The sequence below is a fragment of the Hypanus sabinus genome, chromosome 12 (assembly GCF_030144855.1).
Source record: "Hypanus sabinus isolate sHypSab1 chromosome 12, sHypSab1.hap1, whole genome shotgun sequence".
In the NCBI taxonomy this organism is placed as follows: domain Eukaryota; kingdom Metazoa; phylum Chordata; class Chondrichthyes; order Myliobatiformes; family Dasyatidae; genus Hypanus; species Hypanus sabinus.
The window spans coordinates 14,752,396-14,776,585 of record NC_082717.1 but is presented as its reverse complement, the minus strand read 5'-3'; the positions used below and the strand labels follow the sequence as shown (position 1 = coordinate 14,776,585).

The 24,190-nt window shown below is 43.1% G+C and overlaps 1 protein-coding gene across 1 annotated transcript in view; it reads left to right on the top strand.

Annotated features, from left to right (window-relative positions):
* The window catches only part of smyd3 (SET and MYND domain containing 3), a 990,938-nt gene that overhangs the window by 181,642 nt on the left and 785,106 nt on the right, over positions 1 to 24,190 (top strand). The window contains exon 2 of the mRNA XM_059985566.1: positions 2,975 to 3,038. Within this exon, the coding sequence (XP_059841549.1) occupies positions 2,975 to 3,038 (64 nt within the window). The remainder of the gene's footprint in view (positions 1 to 2,974; positions 3,039 to 24,190) is intronic.

Genomic DNA, 24,190 nt, shown 5'->3' with positions numbered 1-24,190 from the left:
GGAGTGTGTGTATTACATCCTTGGTGTGTTGGTTTTTACTGGGAATGATGCATTTTACTGTATATTTTTATGTACATGTGATAAATAAATTTGAATCTGATCTCACTGACTCACCATCCTATTAGAAAACAGCAGTTCAGGCTGCTGTTTATCAATTACAGCCTAGCCTTCAATACTATCATCCCCTCAATAGTGTTTTACTGAGCTACCAAACATAGGCCCCTGTACCTCATCGGGAGATCACAGTCAGTACAGATCCATGATAACATCTCTTCATTGACAATTGACACAGAGGCACTTCAGGAAAGCATGCTTAGCCCACTGCTCTATTCTCTCAACGCTCATTTCGAAGCAGTTAAGCACAGTTGAAATGCCATGTATGCACATGCAGATGACACCAGTGTTGCTGAATTTTAGATGGTGACAAGGAGGCGTGCGCAGGAGTGAGATAAATTGGCTAGCAGACTGGTGCCGCAACAATAGCGTCGCACTCAACGCCTTCAAGACCAAGGAGCTGGTTGTGGACCTCAGGAAGGAGAAGTCAGGAGAACATACCCAGTTTTCATTGAGGGGACTGTGGTAGGAAGGGACAGCAGCTCTGTGTTCCTGGGTGTCAACAGTGGTATTGCAGAGATCTGTTCTTAGTGATTTTTATAAATGTCTTGGATGAAGAAGCAAACAGGTGTGAAAGTAAGTGTGCAGATGACGTGAAAATTGGAGGTGTTGTGGATGGTGTAGAAGGTCTCCAACAGAATATAGACAGAATGGGAGTTCGAAGGAGAAGTAGCAGATAGAGTTCAGTCTGGAAAAATGTGAAGTAATATATTTGGGAAGGTCAAACTTGAAGGTGGAGTATGAGGTTATTGGCAGGATTCTTAACAGTGAGGAAGATCAGAGGGATCTTGGGCTCCGAGTCCATAGATCCCTCAAAGCTGCCATGCAAGATGATGGGGTGGGTTAGATGTTGTATGTGTGTTGGCATTTGTTAATTGGGGGACTGAGTTCCAGAACCACGAAGTAATGTTACAGTTTTATAACATTCCAGTTAAACCACACTTAGAGCGTTGTGTTCATTTCGGGTTGCCTTATTATAGGAAGGTGTAGGGAGAATGAAGAAGGTATTTACCAGAATGCTGCCAGATTCAAAATTATTTTCTGTGAGGGAAGATGGAGCATGCTCGGGCTTTGCTCCTTGGAGAGTCAGAGGATGAGAGGTGACTTGATAGAGGTGTGTAAGATTAGGAGAGGCATTGAGAGGGTGGACAGCCAACATCTTATTCCCAGGGTGGCAATAACTAATACCAGAGGACATCCTTTTAAGGTGAGTGGTGGAAAGCTTAGTGGAGATGTCAGAGGAGGGTTTTTTTAAAATATGGAGAGTAATGGTGTCTGGAGCGTTCTGCTGACTCTGGTGGTAGAGGCTGACGCAACAGAGACTGATGCAATAAAAGAAAATTAGGCAAATAGACATAAGAGAAATGGAGGGTGTGGGTGACGTAGGAGAGAAGGTAGATTTGTATAGGTCCTCGATGTCTGAAACATGTCCTCTTCTCTGTACTACAGTCAGAGAGGAGGTACAGGAGCCAGAAGACGACACGCGCTGATTCAGAAACCTTGTCTTCCCCTATGCCACCAGTTCTTGAGCAGTCCATGAACACCACCACATTACTGAGCAACAGACACAAAATGCTGGAGGAACTCGGCAGGTCAGGCAGCATCTATGGAAGGAAATAAAAAGCCAATGTTTCAGGCCAAGTACCTTCTTCAAGGCATCATCAGGAAAGGAATTCTGATGAAGGGTCTTGACCCAAAAATGGTGACTGTTTATTCCCTCCATAGATGCTGCCTGACCTGCTGAGTTCCTCCTGTATTTTGTGTAGGAGTTACTCTGGATTTCTGGCATCTGTAGAATATCATGTGACTGACTCATTATTCCTTTTCTCTGCACTGTTCATTTAGTTTGTAATTTATAGTAAATTTATCTCACAGCTGCTATACAACTAACAATTTCACATCATGAAGGGCCTAGGCCCTAAACGTTGACTACACTCTTTTTTTTTTTTTCTGTTGATGCTCCCTGACCTGCCGAGTTCCTCCAGCATTTTGTGTGTGCTGCTTTGGATTTCCAGTGTCTGCAGGTTTTCTCATGTTGGAGATTTCACGTCATACAAGACAGCGATGATAAATGTGATTGTGATGCAATTTAAGAGCTTGGTTCTCAATGGGACTTTGTGTTGGTGATTGGGGGAGGGGTCAAAAATGTTGAAAATCTTTAGGTTTGAAGATTCTTTATGTCACCTGTACATCAAAACGTATAGTGAACTGCCCCGCTTGCATTGTGGATGTGCTGGGGGCAGCCCGCAAATGTCGCCACACTTCCGGCGCCAAAATAGCATGCACACAACTTACTAATCCTTACCCATACATCTTTTGAATGTGGGAGTGGACTGGTCAAGTTGGACTCTGTTCTACTCGAGCAGAGCTCTGATGCAAGAATCCATGACCTTTTAGAAGTGTTTCACAACATTAATCTGTTTTATTGGGTGAGTACTACACTTAGTGGCCTCTGAGTGTATGTTATTTGAGTTGTCGTCACTTTCCTGTCCGCTTGAAACATTCTGGCCATTCGCCTTGAATTTCTCTCATTAATGGGGCGTTTTCTGAACTGTTGCTCACTGGACATTTTTTAATTCTCCAAACCATTCTCTGTAAACTTTTGAGACTGTTGTGTGTGAAAATCCCAGGAAACTGGCAGTTTCCAAGATACTCAAACCACCCTGTTCCACGGTCAAATTCACTTGGATCACAATTCTTCTGCATCCTGATGATGGTCTGAACAACTGATCCTCTGGACCATGCCAGCATGCTTTTATGCAACGAGTTGCTGCCACGAAATTGGCTGATTAGATATTTGCATTAATGAGCAGGTGTACCTAATACAGTGGTCACTGAGTGTATATTTCTCTCTTCACAGGAAAGAATCTCTCCTGCGATGTTCGCAGTGTAAGTTGGCGAGATATTGCAACGCTACCTGCCAGGTAAGCCCTCCATAGAACTATAAAATTGAGCTGTACACACAACTTATTTGTAGAGTAAAGGAACAAATATTGGCACCAGCGTCTCAGGCAGGTGACTGGGCTGGATTAATGGCTGGACATGCAAAACTCAGACTGACTAACATCAAAAAGTAGATGTAAAGAAGGTCTGCAACAAACAGAGCTTGTGGTCAGAAGCACTTCAAGGTCTCCTGATAAAAGCTGGATCAATTGTGTATTTAAATTGCATTGACTGGAGGATAGATTTAAACAGTATGTTTGTAAAACCTGCTCCAATGTCATTGACCTGAAACGTTAGACACCAGAGACTGTAGACGCTGGAAACTTGGAGCAACGCACACAAGGCTGGATAGATGCTGCCTAAACCACTGAGATTTGCGTGTTGAACTGAAGTGTTTACCCACAATCAGAACCAGGTTTGATGCCACTGACCTACAGTATGTTTTGCAGCAGCAGTACAATGCAATGCATCAGTAGCCATCATTGAGTCGTGGCTCAAGGATGGTTGTAATTAGGAACTGAACGTCCAAGGTTACACATCATATTGGAGGGATAGGAAGGTAGGCAGAGGGGGTGGTCTACTGGTAAAGAATGGCATCAAATCAGTAGAAAGTTGTGACACAGGATTGGAAGATGTTGAATCCTTGTGGATTGAGTTAAGAAACTGCAAGGGTAAAGGACATTGATGGCAGTTATATACAGACCTCCCAACAGTGGCCGGGAGGTGGACCACAGGTTATAGCAAGAAATAGAAAAAGCATGTCAAAAGGGCAATGTTATGGTAGTTATGGGAAATTTTAACATGCAGGTAGATTGGGAAAATCAGGTTGGTAATCGATCTCAAGTGAGTGAGTTTTTTTTAATGCATACAAGATGGGTTTTTAGAGCAGTTTGTTGTTGAGCCTACTAGGGGATCAGTTATACTGGATTGTGTGTTGTGTAATGAACCGGAGGCAATTAGGGAGCTTAAGGTAAAAGAACCCTTAGGAACCAGTGATCACAATATGATTATGTTCAACTTGAAACTTGATAGGGAGAAAGTAAAGTCTGTTGTAGCAGTATTTCAGTGGAGTAAGGGAAATTGCAGTTGTATGAGAGAGGAGTCGGTCAAAGTAAATTGGAAGGAGCTGCTGGCAGGGATATCAGCAGGGCAGTAATGGCGTGAGTTCCTGGGAAAAATTAGGAAGGTGCAGGACACGTGTATTTCAAAAATGGTAAAACCATGGCTGACAAGGGAAATCAAAGCTATTGTAAAAGCAAAAGAAAGGGCATACAACAAAGCAAAATTTAGTGGGAAGATAGAGGATTGGGAAGTTTTTAAAAACCTACTGACAGCAACTAAAAAAATCATTAGAAAGGAAAGGATGAAATATGAAAGCAAGCTGGCAAACAATATCAAAGTGGATAGTAAAAGTTTTTTTCAAGTTAAAAATAAAAGAGAAATGAGAGTGGATATAGGACTGCTAGAAAATGAGGTAGAAGAAATAATAATGGGAGATAAGGAGATGGCTGCTGAACTAAATGAGCATTTTGTGTCTCTCTTCACTGTGGAAGACACTAACAGTATGCCTGATGTGTGTGTGAAGGAAGAGAAGTGGATGCAGTTACTGTTACAAGAAAGAATATGCTCAAAAGCTGAAAGATCTAAAGGTACATAAGTCACCTGGACTAGATGAACTGTATCCTAGGGCTCTGAAGGAGGTAGCATTAGAAATTGTGGTGGTATTAGAAATGATCTTTCAAAAATCTTTGGATTCTGGCATGGTGCCACAGGACTGGAAAATTACAATTGTTACTCCACTCTTTAAGAAAGGAGGGAGGCAACAGAAAGGAAATTATAGATCAGTTGGCCTGACCTCAGTGGTTGGGAAGATGTTGGAGTCAATTGTTAAGGATGAGGTTATGGAGTACTTGATGACACAGGGAAAATCCTGCCTGATGAACCTGTTGGAATTCTTTGAGGGGATTACAAATAAGGATAGATAAAAGGGATGCAGTGTATGTTGTATGTTGTATTTGGATTTTCAGAAGACCTTTGACAAGGTGCCACACGTGAGAATGCTTACCATGTTAAGAGCCCTTGGTATTACAGGAAAGCTACTAACATGGTTAGAGCTTTGACTGATTGGTAAGAGGCAGCAAATGGGAATCAAAGGATCCTTTGGCTCATGGTGTTCTGCAGGGATTGGTGTTGGGACCACTTTTTATGCCATATAAAAATGACTTGGATGATGGAACAGATGGCTTTGTTTCCAAGTTTGCAGATAATATGAAGATTAGTGGAGGGGCAGGTAGGTTTTGAGGAAACAGGTAGAATGCAGAAGGACTTAGACAGATTAGGAGAATGGGCAAGAAAGTGACAAATGAAATACAATGTTGGAAAATGCATGGTCATGCACTTTGGTAGTAGAAATAAATGTGCGGACTATTTTCTAAACGGAGAAAATCCAGGATTGTGAGATGCAGAGGGTCTTGGGAGTCCTTGTACAGAACACCCTGAAGGTTAACTTGCGGGTTGAGCCGGTGGTGAGGAAGGCAAATGCTTTGTTAGCATTCATTTCAAGAGGTCTGGAATATAAGAGCAGGGATGTGTTGCTGAGGCTTTATAAGGCACTGGTGAGGCCTCACCTTGAGTATTGTGGACAGTTTTAGGCCTTGCATCTTAGAAAAGATGTGCTGACATTGGAGAGGGTCCACAGGAGGCTCACAAGGATGATTCTAGGAATGAAAGGGTTATCATATGAGGAACTTTTGATGGCTCTGGGTCTGTACTTGCTGGAATCCAGAAGGATGGTGGGGGGGGGGGGGAGGGGAGGGATCTCATTGAAACCTTTCGACTTTTGAAAGGCCTAGACCAGGGGTCAGCAACCTTTACCACTGAAAGAGCCACTTGGACCCGTTTCCCACAGAAAAGAAAACACTGGGAGCCGCAAAACCCGTTTGACATTTAAAATGAAATAACACTGCATACAACGTTTTGTTTTGCCTTTATGCTATGTATAAATAAACTATAATGTGTTGCATTTATGAAATTGATGAACTCCTGCAGAGAAAACGAAATTACACTTCTGCATGCAACAAAAACATTTTGAACTCCGAAAAAAAGACGTTGGGTTGAAGGTTACTTTTAAGTAAAATACTCAACGTCTATTTGAGTCCTTCTTGTATTTATGAAAAAAGCCAAACTTAAATTTGCCGCCAGCAGCAAACCAAAAATAACGTCAGCCAGCTGTCAACCTGAAAAATAAAAGGACTATTTCACTGAACAATGAAAACATATGAATATACGTAAAATAATACGCAATTAAAATATTTATCATACTTCTTCAGGTTGACTCACACCTGACAATGCAGTCGTATTCAGTAGGGATGGATCGATGCTTAGGGGAGTGACCGGGAAGGATAATGTGTTTTTTTCCTCTCTGAACTCACAGAAGCGTTTCCCAAACGATGTTTGCATTGCGATGATTGCAGAATGTAAATACTCCGAATTTATCATGTCGTGACATTGTTTGAACTCTCTCAAATTGGGGAAGTGAGACAATGTGCCTTTCTGTAAATCTCTGGCAAGCAACGTCAACTTGCGCTCGAATGCAAAACATCCTCCAACATGTGCAGGGCTGTACGTCCTTACCCCGTTGAAGAGCTGTGTTCAGCGTGTTCAGGTGCGCTGTCATGTCTACCATGAAGTGTAGCTTTTCCAGCCACTCTGGCTGTTCCAGCTCAGGAAAGTTGAGCCCTTTGCTGCCCAGGAAAGTTTTCACTTCTTCCAGACGCGCGACAAAGCGTTTCAGCACCTCCCCTCTGGACAGCCAGCGATAAAAACACGTTGTAGCGGTTGCTACACGCAGTCAGTAAACTGCAGTCAAAGATAGCTTTATTCGAACTAAACAGCCTTGCTTTTAAGCCTCCCTCAACCCGCCCCCCATGGGCGCGGATGCTGCAAAAGACACGTACTCACAAACCCCCGTAGGCTATCTCCCTTAGCCTGAACGCTGGCTAATTGTGAGCCGGTTCGGATGTGTCAGGAAATGGGTCGCCACAACGTCTTATTTAGATTGTACAAGATCACCATAATCTTCAAATTTAGATTTACATTTCAAAAACTAACAAACTAACATAAAATACATATTAATTAAATACTGATCATGTAGCGGTGTGCTACACGCAGCGCTAAAATTACGACACGGAGTCGGTAACTGCAGTCGAAGGAAAAAAACTTTATTCGAAATCTTCAGCCTCACTTTTAAGCCTGCCTCAACCTGCAGAGGCTCCAAAGCTCTGTGCTCGCAAACCCCCGTAGGCTATCTTATTGTGAGTCGGTTCGGATGTGCCAGGAAAAGGGTCGCCACAACCAATTATTTCCCAAAGCAACAGGGAGCCGCAGCACAGACGTAAAAGAGCCACATGTGGCTCCGGAGCCGCGGGTTGCCGACCCCTGGCCTAGACAGAGTAGATGTGGAAAGGATGTCTCCCATGGTGGGAGAGTCTAGGGCAAGAGGGCACAGCCTCAGGATAGAGGGGTGCCCTTTCAAAACAGATGCAGAGAAATTTTCTTTAGCCAAAGGGTGGTGAATTTGTGGAATTTGTTGCCACATGCAGTTCTGGAGGCCAGGTTGTTTGGTGTATTTAAGGCAGCGATTGATAGGTTCTTGATTGGACATGGCATCAAAGGTTACGGGGAGAAGGCCAGGAACTGGGGTTGAGGAGGAGATAGAGAAAAGGGATCAGCCATGATTGAATGGCAGAGCAGACTTGAAGGGCCCGATGGCCTAATTCTGCTCCTATGTATTACAGTCTAGTCTTTAAAAAAAACTATAAATTGCAATTATATATATAAAAAGAGTAATGAAGAAACTCCACTGATGGCAGATGTATCAGTATTGCAGTGGAGTAAAGGGAATTACAGACGCATTGGAGAAGAGTTGGCCAATGTTGATTGGAAGGGGACACTAGCAGGGATGATGACAGAACAACGTCTGGAGTTTCTGGGGGCATTTCAGAAGGCACAGGATAAATACGTCCCGAAGATGAAGTATTCTAAAAAAAGGATGAGGCAATTGTGGCTGACAAGCGAAGTCAAAGACAGCTTAAAGGCAAGAGGAGCAATATAATGTAGCAAAAAAATTAGTGGCAAGTTAGAGGACTGGAAAGCTTTTTTTTAAAAAAAAAATCAACAGAAGGGAACTGAAAAGGCCATAAGGAGAGAAAAGATGAAATATGAAGGTAAGCTCGTGAATAATATAAGAGGATTTCAAAATATGTTCTAGCAGTATGCCAGTAAACTAGAGTGTCAAGGGGGCAGAAGTGAGTGTAGTTGCTATTACTAAGGTGAAGGTGCTTGGGAAGCTGAAAGGTCTGGGTATATCAAAAGGTTTTTCAATATATAAAAGAGTAAAAGAGAGGTGAGAGTGAATATTGGACTGTTGGAAAACGATGCTGGAGAGGTAGTAATGGGGGACAAGACAATGCTGGATAGACTCTAAGTAGTTTGCATCAGGCTTCACTGTGAAAGACACTAGCAGTATGGTGGAAGTCCCAGGTGTTGGGGTCATGAGTGTGTGAAGTTACCATTACTGGAAAGAAGGTTCTTGGGAAACTGAAAGATCTGAAGGTAGAAAAGTCACCTGGATCAGATGGTCTACAGCCTGGGTAGCTGAAGTGATTGTAGTGATTGTGCAGGCAATAGTAATGATCTTTCAAGAATCACAAGATTCTGGAAAGTTTGCAGAGGACTTGTAAATTGTACGTGGCACTCCACCCTTTGAGAAGGGAGTGAAGCAGTAGAAAGGAAACTATAGGCCAGTTAGCCTGACCTCAGTGGTTGGGAAGATGTTAGAGTCCATTATTAAGGATGAGGTTTTGGGGTATTTGAAGGCACATAATAAAATAAGCCCTGGTTTCCTTAAGGGGAAATATTGCCTGACAAATCCGTTGGAATTCTTTGAGGAAATAACAGACAGGATAGATAAAGAAGAGATAGTGGATTTTACATTGATTTTCAGAAGGTCTTTGACAAAGTGCCACACACAAGACTGCTTAACAAGATAAGAGCTCATGGAATTACAGGAAAGGAACTAGCATGGATAGAAGATTGGCTGACTGGTGGGAAGCAAATAATGGGAATAAAGGGGGCTGGTGATAATTCGCAGGGGCCAATATTGGAAGTGCATTGTTTCACATACGTTAACAATTTGGATGACTGAATTGAAGGCTTTGTGGCAATGTTTGTGATGATACGAAGAGAGGTGGCGGCACAGACAGTGTTGTGGAAGCAGAGAGTTTGCAGAAGGACTTAGTCAGATTGGGAGAATAGGCAAAGAAGTAGCAGATGGAACATAGCGTAGGGAAGTGCATAGTTATGCTCTTTGCTGGAAGGAATAAGAGCGTAGTCCTTTTTCTAAATGGGAAGAAAATTCAAAAATCAGAGGTGCAAAGGAACTTGGGAGTCCTTGTGCAAGATTCCCGAGAGGTTAACAAGTTGAATTGGTGGTAAGGAAGGCAAATGGAATGTTAGCATTTATTTCAAGAGGACTAGACTATAAGAGCAAGGATATGATGCTGAGCCTTTATAAGGCATTGATGGGACCACATCTGGAGCATTGTGAGCAGTTTTGGGCCCCTAATTGAAGGGGAATAAAAGTACTGACATGGGAGATGGTCCAGAAGAGGTTCACAGAATGATCCTGGGAATGAAAGGGTTTATGCATGAAAAGCATTTGATGGCTCTGGGCCTGTACTGATTGGCGTTTAGAAGAATGAACGGGTTCTCATTGAAACTATCGAATATTGAAAGGCCTATATAGAGTGGATGTGGAGAGGATGTTTCCAATAGCCGGGGAGTCTGGGATCAGAGGGCACACACTCAGAATGCAAGGACATCTGTTTAGAACAGCGATGAGAAGGGATTTCTTTAGCCAGAGGGTGATGAACCTGTGGAATTCATTTCCACAAACAGCTGTGGAGCCATTTCTAAAATGCTGAGTGTGTCTTCAGGCTTTTTTACCTCCTTCCTGATGGTAGCATTAGAAGAGAGCGTGCCCTGGGTGGTGAGAGTTCCTAATGCTGGATGCTTCCTTTCAAACTGTCCTTACCATTGGTGCCCATGATGTGTATGCAATCCACTGCAGCTTTCCTGATTTGCTGAGAATTTCCATCATCCTCCATTTCTATTTCAGATTTCCAGCATTAGCAATTTTCTTTTTGCTTTCTGATTCTCTGTTGCTTAAAGCGGCGCAGATATCAGTGGTGGATGACCTCACTGATTGGACTAATCACCAGAGGCCCTGAATCCAGGTATCACCAGGAAGTAAACAAGCTGGTGTCCTGGTGCAATCTGAACTACTTGGAGATGAATGCCCTCAAAAGCATGGAGGTACACACAGACTTCAGGAGAAACGTGTCTCTTGTCCACCCATTCATCCTCAACAACTCGACAGTTAGCACCGTTTCAACATTCTTGTTCCTGAGCATCATTATTTTACAAGACCTCATGGGGGAAGAACCGTATCACCTTCATTAACAAAAAAACTCAGCTGAACATTTGCTACTTGCGGCAGTTGTTAAATTCCATCTTCCCCAAAACATACAGGTGCAGTTCCACACTGCTGTCGTTGAGAGGATGCTCACGTCAGTCATTACTGTCTGGTGTAGTGCAGCATCTTTTCGCAGTATATGAAAAGTACAGCGAACTGTCAGGTCAGCAGAATTGGTCATTGGCTGCAGTCTACCAGGACAGAAGTTGACAAGGAAATAATCACTGTGGACACTACTCACCCAGCAAACCACACCTTTTCCAAACCTGCCTTCTATAAATAGCTGTAAAAACAAAAATTTAAAAGCTTCTACCCCCAGGCAGTTAATCTGATCTGATCAACTATTCTAGTTATCTCCTCTACCCTCTCGCTCTGTTACCCCAGTCATACTTTAAACACTTTAAATCACTTTTTATAATGGTGTTTACATCACAAATACATGATGATATTGATGTATTTATGCACATTTATTCCATATCTATACTTTTTACCTCTTAACTTTATTTTTAATATAATTCTTTATTCTTTGTTATTGTTGAATATTAAATACAAGAGATTTCTGCAGATTCTGGACATCCAGAGTAATATATACAAAAGTTGGAGGGAGCAGGATGTCAGGCAGCATTTTGGAAAGGAATAAAGTGCCAACATTTAGGGCCACAAATCTTCATCTGAACTGGAAAGGAATGGGGAAGAAGCCAGAATTGTTGAATGCTGTTGTTTTGTTGTATGTCACACCAACACAGCACAGCAAATTGCTAACAGAGGGGAGTATATGCTGAATAAAGCAGATAAAGATTAAAGTTAAAGTTGGTTACCAGGGGACTGATCCTCTCCTTTTCATTCTGACCAGGAATTGTGGTGCCATGCGAAGTTAAACCATGGGTGTTGTTTGCCAAATTGACTCTACTGTTTGAGCATTTGAAGCCAAATAAATGTCACTGAATGCAGAAATAAAACAGACAAAGCTGTGGTTTAAATTTCATAACAGGAACTTAGTAAAAAGTAACTTCAGGTCTCTGTGGCAGATTGAATTTCTGTTGTCCCAGAAAGTAGTAAATATAGTGTGTGAAGATCCCAGAGATTTGAAAGGTGCAAATTAAATGATTATTGTAGATGCAGTACAGTACATGTTGATGGACTGGGTTTGGATTCATGCCTCACTTCAGCTACAGATCAGTATTCTGAATACTCCATAGGCTTTTGTTCTGGCTGACAGAATGATTCAAGATTGTTTATTGACGTTCTTCAGCACGATTGTAAAGGAGAACAAGATGATTGGTCCTCCTAATCTGATGCAGCATAAAGGACACAATAAGAGATAAAAGAACACAATAAATATTAATGTAAAAGTATTCCTACAGAACACAATGTACAAGTAACTGAATGTGGCTGTAAGGACATAAGATTAACTATATTAAGTTTGATGCACCATCAATAACTCTCGGAGACATGAGGCGAGATATAGACTTTTATTGGCTGGAAGAAAGAACAAGCAGCAATTGACCACCACACTATATCCTGGAGACTGAGGCCAGGGCTGTGTCTCCAATCGCCTTTATACCGGGGTCTGTGGGAGGAGCCACAGGAGCAGTCAGTGGGGGGGGGGGGGGCGTGTGTCCAGACAGGTATATGTAGTTCACCACAAAGTGACTCTTGGTACAGGAGTATCTGTACATAAGGTGACTGACAAAGAAGGTACGACATTGGGAGTTTGAGGAGATTTGGCCTCACTACTTTTTTGCACCTATAATTTAACATATATATAATATACACACTAATTTTCAGTTTTTATTATGCATTGCTGCTGCATAACGCCAAATTTCACGATATATGCTGGTGATATTAAATCTGATTCTGAAATGATAAAGTGACCCAAGTGACTCTTGGCAAGAGGAGTTGTTCTAGTTATCAGCAGGACTAATGAAAACACAGCAGGACGTTGACTGTCAGTGTAGGGATGAGGTGTAGAGTATGGACATTAACTGGTAGTGGAAAGGGGGCGGAAGGATACAGGGGAGCTGTTGGAGAGGAGTGTCTGATGTGTCTATAGTGGGGTGGCTTAATGAGTGAAGATGTGAATCAACCTTTTAAGTAACCACTTCTGATCTGATGTGGAAATGAGCTATATTTGAGGGATTTTTGAAATTGTCTGCATCTTGAGGCAAAGTTTATGGAATTAAGATGGATCGAAGAAGTTCTGGTATAGGATCTATCTGATTGGTTGAGGAAGCTCAAGGGGTTGAATGACTTACATTTTTAATTATTTGTTGGGTAATTTTACCAGTACCACATTCTTTTGGATGTCCTTTTTGATTGAAATACTTCTGTGGTTTTCAAATTTCTTGTATGTTGTCTGTGTTGTGTGTGGGCTTGTGATCCTGATTGTGGAAGTAATGACTGTACAGGGGTTGAGCTGGGGTGGTTTGTTCTCCAGTGAAGCTCTATAAACCTGAAGGTCAGGAAAGTTTCAGATGGCAGTTAAGAGGAATTATACTGCAGTCATAAATTTCATATGGTTTCAAAGCAATGCCTATCAATTAGAATAAAATACAAAATATTGCAAGTGGTGTAAAGGAAATTAAGGGAGAAATGGTGGGATTGAAGTGCTTGTATACATACCCTGTTGTACATATGAAGAAGGGGAGGGGCGCTGCATCTCTCTACCTTCCAAAGTATCTCAATCAATATTACTTACAATGTCTGCTCTTTGTTGGCCTTTCATAGTTTGGGCTGCTATGCTTTCCTTAGTTCCAACATGGACTAAGTTGCAAAAGTATTTACTTGTCTGTGGCATGTTGTGACAATGACATAAAATTGTGATCATTGCTTAATTTCCTTCTATAGGTCTGTGTTGGAGGGGCAGTTATTCAGTAACTGGAGATAATTGACCTAATGACTCTATCCAGAAAGACTGTTACGATGGTTTCTGAAATGTGGCAACTACTGCCAGCTTCCTTATACTTGGTTCCGTTGAGTAGGGCTCTGGTGCTATTGTGGCTTTGATGTCCCTCAACTTGCTTCCTTCGGCATCCATTTCTTCCATGTGTCATAGCTGTGAATTAGTCTGAGGCTGGCTTGTGTGGTCAACCCTGCATCCCAGAGGAGGAAAAGGATTTGGAATTTTTTTATTATTGTCATATGTATCCAGCTACAATTTAAAAACAAACTTCTGCATTATGTTCATATAGATCAAATGATCACACTGTGTGCATTGAGATAGAACAAGGTCAAATAATAAGGGAATGCAGAATAAGCTGTAAAAGCTACAGAGAAAATGCAGTCCAGGCAAGCAATAAAGTTGCAGATCATAAGGAGGTAGATCGTGAGGTCAAGAGTGCATCTTATTGTAGTAGGGGACCATTCAATAGCAACACACACAAAATGCTGGAGGAACTCAGCAGGTCATGCTTCATCTATGGAAATGAACAGTCAATCTTTTGGGCGTGACCCTTCATCAGGTCTGAAGAGGAAGGGGGAAGACAACAAAATAAGAAGGTGGGACGAAGGATAAGAGGCTAGCTTAGAAAGTGATAGGTGAAGCCAAGTGGGTGGGAAAGTTCTAGGGCTGGAGAAGAAGAGTGGACTATAGGAGAAAGGGAAGGAGGAGGGGACCCAGGAGCAAGTGTTAAGCAGGTGAGGAGAGTTAAAAGGGCAGAGTGGGGATTGTGGGGAGGGGGGGGATGCTTGTTACTGGAAGGAGAAATCTATATTCATGTCATCAGGTTGGAGGCTACCCATGAGGTATTGCTCCTCCACCCTGAGGGTGGCCCCATCTTGGCATAAAAGGAGACCGTTCGATAGTTTTATAACAGCAGGGTGGATGCTGTCCGTGAGCTTGGTGGTATATGCTTTCAAACTTCTGTATCTTGTGCCACACAAAGTATATGCAGATGCTGTGGTCAAATCAAGACGTACAAACGAACTGGATGAACTCAGCAGGTCAGCCCAAAACATTGACTGCTCATTTCAACGGATTCTGCCTGACCTGCTGAGTTCATCCAGCTTGTTTGTATGTCTTGTATCTCGTGCCACTTGGGAGAGGGGAGAAGAGGGAATAACTGAGACAGGTGCGGTCTTTGATCATCGGGTTGGTTGCTTTACTGTGGCAGCGAGAACTTTAGACAAAGTCTAAGGAGGGGAGGCTTGTTTCCGTGATGTTTTGAGCTGTGTCCGTTACTCACTGCAGTTTCCAGTGGTCACAGGCAGACCATTTGCCACACCAAGCCGTTACAAATCTAGACAGAATACTTTCGATGATGCAGCAATTGTAAAGGGTGGTGGGGAATTATCAAATTTCTTTAGCTTCTTGAGGTAGCAGTGTTGGTGAGTTTTCATGTCCATAGTGTCTGTGTGATTGGATCAGGACAGACTATTGGTGATGTTCATTCCTAGGAACTTGAAGCTGTCAAACTTCTCAACCTGCACACAATTGATGTGAACAGGAGCAAGTACACACCCCCCTTCCAGAAGTCAATGACCATCTCCTTTATTCCACCATAGAGTATGGTGGCTTTATCCCCTACTAATTATCCCATTTTATCTCCGATGATTTTGTATTGGATAAGGAACATAGGGGCTGATAACTCTGACCCATATTTTTATTTATTTGCTTATTTTTAGAGATACAGTGCAGAGTAGCCCTTTCCAGAATTTTGGGCCGCACTGCTCAACCCTGATTTAACCCTATGCCTAATCACAGGACAATTAACCTACCAGCTGGTGTGCCTTTGGAATGTGGGAGGAAACCCACACAGACATGGGGAGAATGTACAAACTCCTTACAGGTAGTGGCGGGAGTTGAACCCGAGTTGCTGGTACTGTAAAGTGTTGTGATAACCACTACACTCCGTGCCGTCCCTGTACCAAGGAAAGCTGTTGGAGGAATCAGCAAACTGTCCTCCTGAGGCTAGGAAGAGCAAGACTGGGACCTTGCTCTCCATCAAAGCAAGAAATGCTCAAGGTATCCCCACTCCTGGACCTGATTCTGCCCTTGCCTCCCCTTTTGCTAACCTGCTCACCAGGTACAGGACTTTACCCAAACGGGATTCAGATTCATTTATTTATCACGTGTGCATGCAGACATACCATGAAGTGACAACCAGCACATGCCGAGGTTTTCCTGGAGGCCGTCCGCAAGTGCCGCCGCATATTCTGGCGCCAACATAGCTTGCTCTGAATGTTGGTCAGAACAACACAGAGCACAACAACAGCAAAACAAACCTTGAAAATGTGGACATCTTTAGGGAGCAGTGTCTCAGAAAGGCAGCATCCATTACTAAAGACCTCCAGTACCTAGGGCATGCCCTTTTCTCACTGTTACCATCAGGTACAGTGGCATGCAAAAGTTTGGGCACCCCGGTCAAAATTTCTGTTACTGTGAATAGCTAAGCGAGTAAAAGATGACCTGATTTCCAAAGGGCATAAAGTTAAAGATGACACATTTCTTTAATATTTTCAGCCAGATGGCTTTTTTATTTCCACCTTTTACAGTTTCAAAATAACAAAAAAGGAAAAGGGCCCGAAGCAAATGTTTGGGCACCTTGCATGGTCAGTACTTAGTAACACCCCTTTGGCAAGTATCACAGCTTGCAAACGCTTTCTGTAGCCAGCTAAGAGTCTTACAATTCTTGTTTTGGGGATTTTCATCCATTCTTCCTTGCAAAAGGCTTCTAGTTCTATGAGATTCTTGGGCTGTCTTGCATGCACTGCTCTTTTGAGGTTTATCCACAGATTTTCGATGATGGCCAGGGCAAAACCTTCAGCTTGCGCCTCTTGAGGTAGTTCATTGTGGATTTTGAGGTGTGTTTAGGATCATTATCCTGTTGTAGAAGCCATCCTCTTTTCATCTTCAGCTTTTTTTTTAAAAAGACGGTGTGATGTTTGCTTCCAGAATTTGCTGGTATTTAATTGAATTCATTCTTCCCTCTACCAGTGAAATGTTCCCCATGCCACTGGCTGCAACACAAGCACAAAGCATGATCGATCCAACCCACATGCTTAACAGTTGGAGATGTGTTCTTTTCATGAAATTCTGCACCCTTTTTACTCCAAACATACCTTTGTTCATTGTGGCCAAAAAGTTCTATTTTAACTTCATCAGTTCACAGGACTTGTTTCCAAAATGCGTCAGGCTTGTTTAGGTGTTCCTTTGCAAACTTCTGATGCTGAATTTTGTGGTGAGGACGCAGGAAAGGTTTTCTTCTGATGACTCTTCCATGAAGGTCATATTTGTGCAGATGTTGCTGCACAGTAGAACAGTGCACCACCACTTCAGAGTCTGCTAAATCTTCCTGAAGGTCTTTTGCAGTCAAGCGGGGGTTTTGAATTGCCTTTCTAGCATTCCTACGAACAGTTGTCTCGGAAAGTTTTCTTGGTCTTCCAGACCTCAACTTGATCACCACCATTCCTGTTAACTGTCATTTCTTAATTACATTACAAACTGAGGAAACGGCTATCTGAAAATGCTTTGCTATCTTCTTATAGCCTTCTCCTGCTTTGTGGGCATTATTTATTTTAATTTTCAGAGTGCTAGACAGCTGCTTAGAGGAGCCCATGGCTGCTGATTGTTGGGACAAGGTTTGAGGAGTCAGGGTATTTATAAAGCTTTGAAATTTGCATCACCTGGCCTTTCCTAACGATGACTGAACAAGCCATAGCCCTAACAAGCTAATTAAGGTCTGAGACCTTGGTAAAAGTTATCTGAGAGCTCAAATCTCTTGGGGTGCCTAAACTTTTGCATGGTGCTCCTTTCCTTTTTTTTACTTTAAAATTGTACAAAACATAAATAATACACTGATCTTCCTTAAAATGTTGAAAAGAATGTTTCATCTTTAACTTTATGAATTTTGGAGACCAGTTTATCTTCTACTCACTTAACTACTCACAGTAACAAAAATTTTTACCAGGGGTGCCCAAACTTCTGCATACCACTGTGGGAGATGCAGAAGCCTGAAGACACACACTCAGCGATTCAGGAACAACTTCCTCCCCTCTGCCATCTGATTCCTAAATAAGCATTGAACCCTTGAACATTACCTCACTTTTTTAACATATTATTTCTGTTTTTGTATGAATTTTAATCTATTCAATATGCATGTTTTGTTATTTATTTATACCTTTTTGTCTTCTATATTATGTATTGCATTGAATTTCTGCTAAGTTAACAAATTTCACGACGCAAACTGGTGATAATAAACCTGATTCTGGTTTTCTGACATCGGGCTTTAACTTTCTGATTGGTCTTGCTGACTTCAGGGCCCGACCATCAGGTCTCCTTATGAGCCTAAAGGACAACTAAGTCTGATGACTTTGATGGAGACCACAGCTCGGCTCAATTAAGGAATGGAACTACCCTTGTCTATCACTGTTTGGTAATATTATCAAGTCATTCAGCAAAGAGATGACCCTTCTGCCCACTGAATACATGTTAACCATCAATCCTAGTACTCTAATCCCAGTTTAGTCTCCCTAATTTCCCGTCTATTCCACCCCCCACCCCACCCTCTGTCCCTTTCACATTAGGGGCCAGTTAGCCTGCCAAAACCTGCACATATTTTGGGGATGTGGGAGGAAAGTGGAGTTCCCAGAAGAAACCCACACAGTCACAGGGAAAACACGCGGACACCTCACAAACAGCAGGATTGAACCTGGTTTGCCCCAGCTGTGAGGCGGGGGACGACCAGCTGCAGCACCGTGCTGCCCATCAGTCAGCTGAAGGAGAAGCTGGAGAAAGTGGGAGAGTTGGAGCGAGTCACATTGCCTCTTCTTTGATTACTGTATATCTACCATTTAAGCTAACAGGTATCTCAGGCGGGGTATGAAGTTTACTCTTGGTGACTGACACTTGCCTTGTAAGGACACAGCTCCCCAGTTCGTTGTCAGCATGTGTACAGCCTGCCGTCTCGGGTCGCAGGCCTACCAAGAAGATCGATAGATTTTCAGTGAGGTAACGTCTCACATAAAGATGTTAAAATGACCTGATCTTGTAAAACAAGTTTTGAACACAGACACATCCTTGTTCAAAGATAATTGATTTTTAAGGTGTGATAAGTTAAATGCTGCCTGCTGATGGTGCTAGTGAGGGATTGTGCAGTTGGTTTTTATGGGCTGTGTGGAGAGATCAACACTTGTTATTTAGTTTACTGTGTAATCAAATCCTCTTCTATCTAACATGCCAGATATCTCCCTGTGTAGCCAAGATGGATCATATTTCCATTTTCCAATTCTTTCTGTTGTTTGTACCTGTCATTCGTGTTTTTCTTCATATTTTAATTCACCGTGTCTTTTAAAAACAGTTTTTCCTGCAATTATACCCTATAATTCTCAAGGATTAGTGTTTTAAGGAATTTAAAAACCAAACAAAACTGTCATCAGGTCAAACAGCATCTGTGGAAAGAGAAACAGACATAACAAGAAAATCTGCAGATTCTGAAACTCCACACAAGATGCTGGAGGAACTCAGCAGGCCAGGCAGCAGCTATGGAAAAGTGTAAACAGTCGACGTTTTGGGCCAAGACCCTTTGTCAGGATCAGAAAAAAAGATGAGAAGTCAGACATAACATTTTGGTGAGCTATTTGTTTCAAAATTTAACTTCCTGGCTTTGGTTATTGAATTTTTGAGCATTTATCCTTCCAGGAAGTCTTACTAAACCAAGGGTTCCCTACCAGGGGTCCATGGACCCCTTGCTTAATGGTGTTGGTCCATGGCATAAGAAAGGTTGTGAATCCCTGCACTGTCCTCAAAATGCATGGCCTCTCTTTATTTTTCTCCCTTCTGACTATCATATATGTTCTTGATTAGAGTGTCAAATTTGAGAGAAGGCAGGGGAATGGTGTTGAGAGGGATAATAAATTGACCATGATTGAATGGTGAAGCAGACTTGATGGGCTGAATGACCTAATTCTGCTTCTATGTTTTATGGTTTTAGTTATTAAAACCATATTTTAACCATATTATTTTAGTAGTTATTAGCTTAATTTGCTGGGACCAATAGCCCATCTGGGGTGAGAGTTCCTCAAAGGACAAGAAGGATATTTATGTGGATTCAGGGAAGGAGATCATCCTCAAAGTCGCCACAGGGGACACTGTGTGAGTATGAGGATGGTTAACATTATGGACAAATGTCATGATTTCCAGTTTGTATGTAATGTGATGGTGCTTTCTATAAACTGCTTTGAAAATACAAGCAGCACTGAAATCAGTTCACCTTTAGGGTAGGTAATATCCCTCTGTGTGAGGACAGAAGCCTCTGTGGTGTGGCAGATGTCAGCATTGCCACTTGCCCTGTGAGACCCTGCCAGCAGGCTTGCCAATGTCAAGCTTCTCCGATCAGTGTGCTCGTGTGCCACAAGCCAGATGCAAAGGATTGTCTCATTGCAACACAGCATAAGTGTGTGCAAGTTGGACTGATGTCAGTGCTGTCGAGTAATTAAGGATCGCGTCCTCTAACGTGAATTGTCATCTCCGAATTCTGCTTTCCCTGCTCTTCGTATGTCTATGTGGAGGCTGAAGGTTATCAGCAAGGTTACATAATATGACGAAGTATACAGTTAATGCCCAGGATTACAAGCTGCAGACACAGGTGAAATAGTTGTCCCTTGAGCAGGTTCACATAACATATATAGTTGTTATGAACCAAATGAAATATGATGCTTCTACTTCTGAAATTGCTTCATCGCTGCTGCATTGAGGAAGAGCTGATGGTTCAACAGCTTAAAACGAATGGCAGTTTGATTTTCTATGTACGATTTCTTATCAGTAAACATGGACTTGGCTAAGTTGACCTCTTAATGCATTTTCTTTGCCATTGCATTCACTTACAATATGATCAATATAATGTAAAGTTCCTCCCCTACATGGATTCCATCGACATTTCTTATTCCCTTGTTAAAACAGTCAGTGGTGAGGAGGGTGGTTGTGATCTTAGCATTCATTCCAAGAGGAGTGGAATATAAAAGCAAAGATGTAATGTTGAGGCTTTCTAAAGCACTGGTGAGGCATCTACTTGGAGCATTGTGAGCAGTTTTGTGTCCCTTAGAAAGGAGGTGCTGACATTGGAGAGGGTTCAAAGGAGGTTCATGAAAATGATTCCGGGATTGAGAGCAACACACACAAAGTGTTGGAGGAACTCAGCAGGCCAGGCAGCATCCATGGAAAAGGGTAAACAGTCGATGTTTTGGGCTGAGACCCTTCCTCAGGATTGAAAGGCTTGTCATGTGAGGAGCGTTTGATGGTTCTGGGCCTGCAATCACTGGAATTCAGAGGAATGAGGGGGGATCTCATTGAAACCTATTGAATGTTGAAAGACCTCACTAGAGAAGATGTGGAAAGGATGATTCCTGTGGTGAGGGAGTCTAAAGCTGGGAGGTGCAGCCTCAGAATGGAGGGGCATTCTTTTAGAACAGAGATGAGGAGGAATTTCTTCAGTCAGAGTTGGATAAGTCTGTGGAATTTGTTGCCCCAGGCAGCTGTGGAGGACAACACTGGGTATAATTAAGACAGAGGTCAATAGATTCTTGATTGGTCAGGGTTTGAAGGGTTACAGGGAGAAGGCAGGAGATTGGGTTGAGAGGGAAAATGGATCAGCCATGATGAAATGGCAGAGCAGACGATGGGCCAGATGGCCTAATTCTGCTCCTATATCTTATACTCTTGTAGTCAAGGACCCCTGCCGCCCATTCTCTCCCCTACCAGAAATATCAAAGCCTGAAGCATGTACGACCAGGCTCAAGGACAGCTTCTATCCCGCAGTTGTAAGGCTGTTCAGCAATCCTTTTCTACATTAAGATGGACTCCTGACCTGAGAATCTGCCTCATTATGACCTTGCACCTTGTTGTCTGCACTGCACTTTCTCTGTAACTGTAACACTACCAAGAGGCAAAGCATTGATTTTAGCTCACTAAGCTCCCCAGGTCATTGAGGCACGCAAGCCTCCAAGCCTTGACTACGTTGTAGTCTTCTTCGTTGATATATGACATTAACAAACCAATTATCGATTAATATCAACTACATTGGTCGATTTCTGTCCTTTTTTCTTAATGACACAGGAGGTAATTCAGTTCGTAATGCCTCTGCTCACTGGAATTCAGAAATATGTGAGGGGATCCCATTGAAAGCTGCCGAATATTGAAAGGACTAGATAGGGTGAATGTGGAGATGATGTTTCCTGTGGTGGGGGTACCCAGAACTAGAGGGCACAGCCTCAAAATTGAGGGGAGACCTTTTAGAAGGTAAGGAGGAATTTTTTTAGCCAGAAACTGGTGAATCTATGGAATGCTCTGTCACTGACTGTGGTAGAGGCCAGGTCCATGGGTATTTTTAAGGCGTAAATTGATTGGTTGGGGCAGCAAATGATATGGCGAGAAGGCAAGTGTATGGGATTGAATGGTATCCGGGATCAGCCATGATGGAATGGTAGAGTGGACTCGATGGGCTGAATGGCCTAATTTTTGTGGTCTTGTGGTCTAACAAATGCAAAATGCTGGAGGAGCTCAGCAGGTCTATGGAGGGGAATGAGTAGTTGACATTTCGGGCTGAGACCCTTCCTCAGGACTGGAAAGGAAGAAGGCAGAAGCCAGAAAAGGCTGGTGGGGTGTGGTGTGGGGAGGAGGAGGAGTACAAACTAGCAGATCATAGGTGGGACCAGATGAGGGAGAAGATGGGCAGGTGGGGATGAAGTGAGAAGCTGGGAAGGGGTTAGGGGGAAGAAGGAAAGAGCTGAAGAAGGAGGAATCTAACAGGAGAAGTCAGTGCACTATGGAAGAAAGGGAAGGATGAAGGGACCCAGAAGGAGGGAATGAGCAGATGTGGAGAAGTGAATAGGTGAGGGGGTGACCAGAATGAGAAAAGTAGGGAGGGGGAGATTACTGAGAATAAGAGAAATCGATGTTCATATTCTTCACTGCTTCCACTTATCACCCTCAAGATTCACACAATCTCACTGCAGCCCTTTCTCCCCATGTACGCTATGCACTATACTGGGGCTATTTTTACAGCAACCAATGAACTTACCAACACCCCCCCCCATATATAATTGGGAGCACCTGGAGGACGCCCACAAGTTCACAGGGGGACCATGGCAAACTCCACGCAGACAGCACCGGAGGTCAGGGTTGAACCTAAGACACGGGGCATGTGAGGTAACAGCTCTATATCCACTATCAATGCTGTCTGCTTGATCCCACTGTACAGCGGGTTTCTCCCTGCAGGATGGAATTCTGGGAAGCAGCGGGAAGTGCAGACGCCAGAGCGCTTCAGATGTATTCATCAGGAAGCCCCTCCGGGTAACGAAGGAGTTCTATTCCTGAGAATTCTTTGTAAGCTGATTTCTCCCAAATCAAATTTGTCTGTACTCTTATCGTAACCCATATCGTATCACTCAATATACTCTTGCAGTCCCCGGGTAACGTTCCTGGGAACTCTCTGTGAACTGATTTCTCCTAAGTCGGTCGTCTGTTGTCTACTGTAACCCATATCGTATTACTTGACATACACTTGTTATAATCCTTTCATTTAATTCAATTATCACCCTAACCACAATTAAAGTTTTGCAATATATACTGTTACATATTCTTACAACAAACTTGAAAAATGCTTTTAAGAATGCATGGGAGAAAATCAGATTTCCCCAAGTCAGGATATTTATTAGTCAGGATTTCATAGCAAGCCATATAAATAATTGGAGCAGGGTTTAATTCATTGTTATATATGCAGCACACAGGGTTCTGGGAGGCAGCATGTGAGGGAACATTTCGTGTCATCTAGGCAATTTCAGCTGCTTATTAGTGTGACTGGTGGTGGAGTGGCTTCGTTTGTGTGGTGAATAGTGATATGTAGAATATGTTCAGGAGAAGGTTCTGAAGGACTTCCTCATTGTCCAGACATTTCCTTCATCCCCTATCGGAGCTGGAAGATGAAGCATAGATTCGGCATGCCACCAAAAACTTTGACGAACTTCTGTAGATGCACGGTGGAGAGAATCCAAAATGGCTGCATCGTACCACTGTCCAGGGACAGAAATGATGACCACGGTTGAAGGCATCCGTTAGTCTCGCGAGACCATGGATCTGCGTCTGGAAAGTCTTGCTTTAGTCCTCCCCAGGGCACAGGCCTGGGCAAGGTTGTATGGAAGACTGGCAGTTGTCCAAGCAAGTTGCCCAAGTTCTCCTCTCCACACCACCGATGTTGTCCAAGGGAAGGGCAAGGGCTGATGCAGCTTGGCACCAGTGACGTTGCAGGAGTTGCCAGAGTGAGGTTGAAGGCAACGTCCGACTGCCTTAGGGACTCCAGCTCCGGATTTGTCCTCAGGGTTTACTCCCGAAGCCTCTCCCATGAGTGGGTACGGCCGCAAGGCAGCAGAGGTTTGAAATGAGAGTTTTCCCTCTCTTAGATGGACTGCCTTCCCAGGCTGACGAGCTCCATCTACCCGAAGTGACTGGTTTTAAGGCACCAGGACCCGCCTTCGCTCCTTCTCCTGTAAGTAGAAACAGTTCCGCCGGGCTTAGAGGCTAAGCCACAGGAGAAGGCCAGGAGTTGGACTTGGTTGTCAGAGGCTATTTGAGGCGCATGCCGTGAGGATCACTTTTAGTTAGTGGCA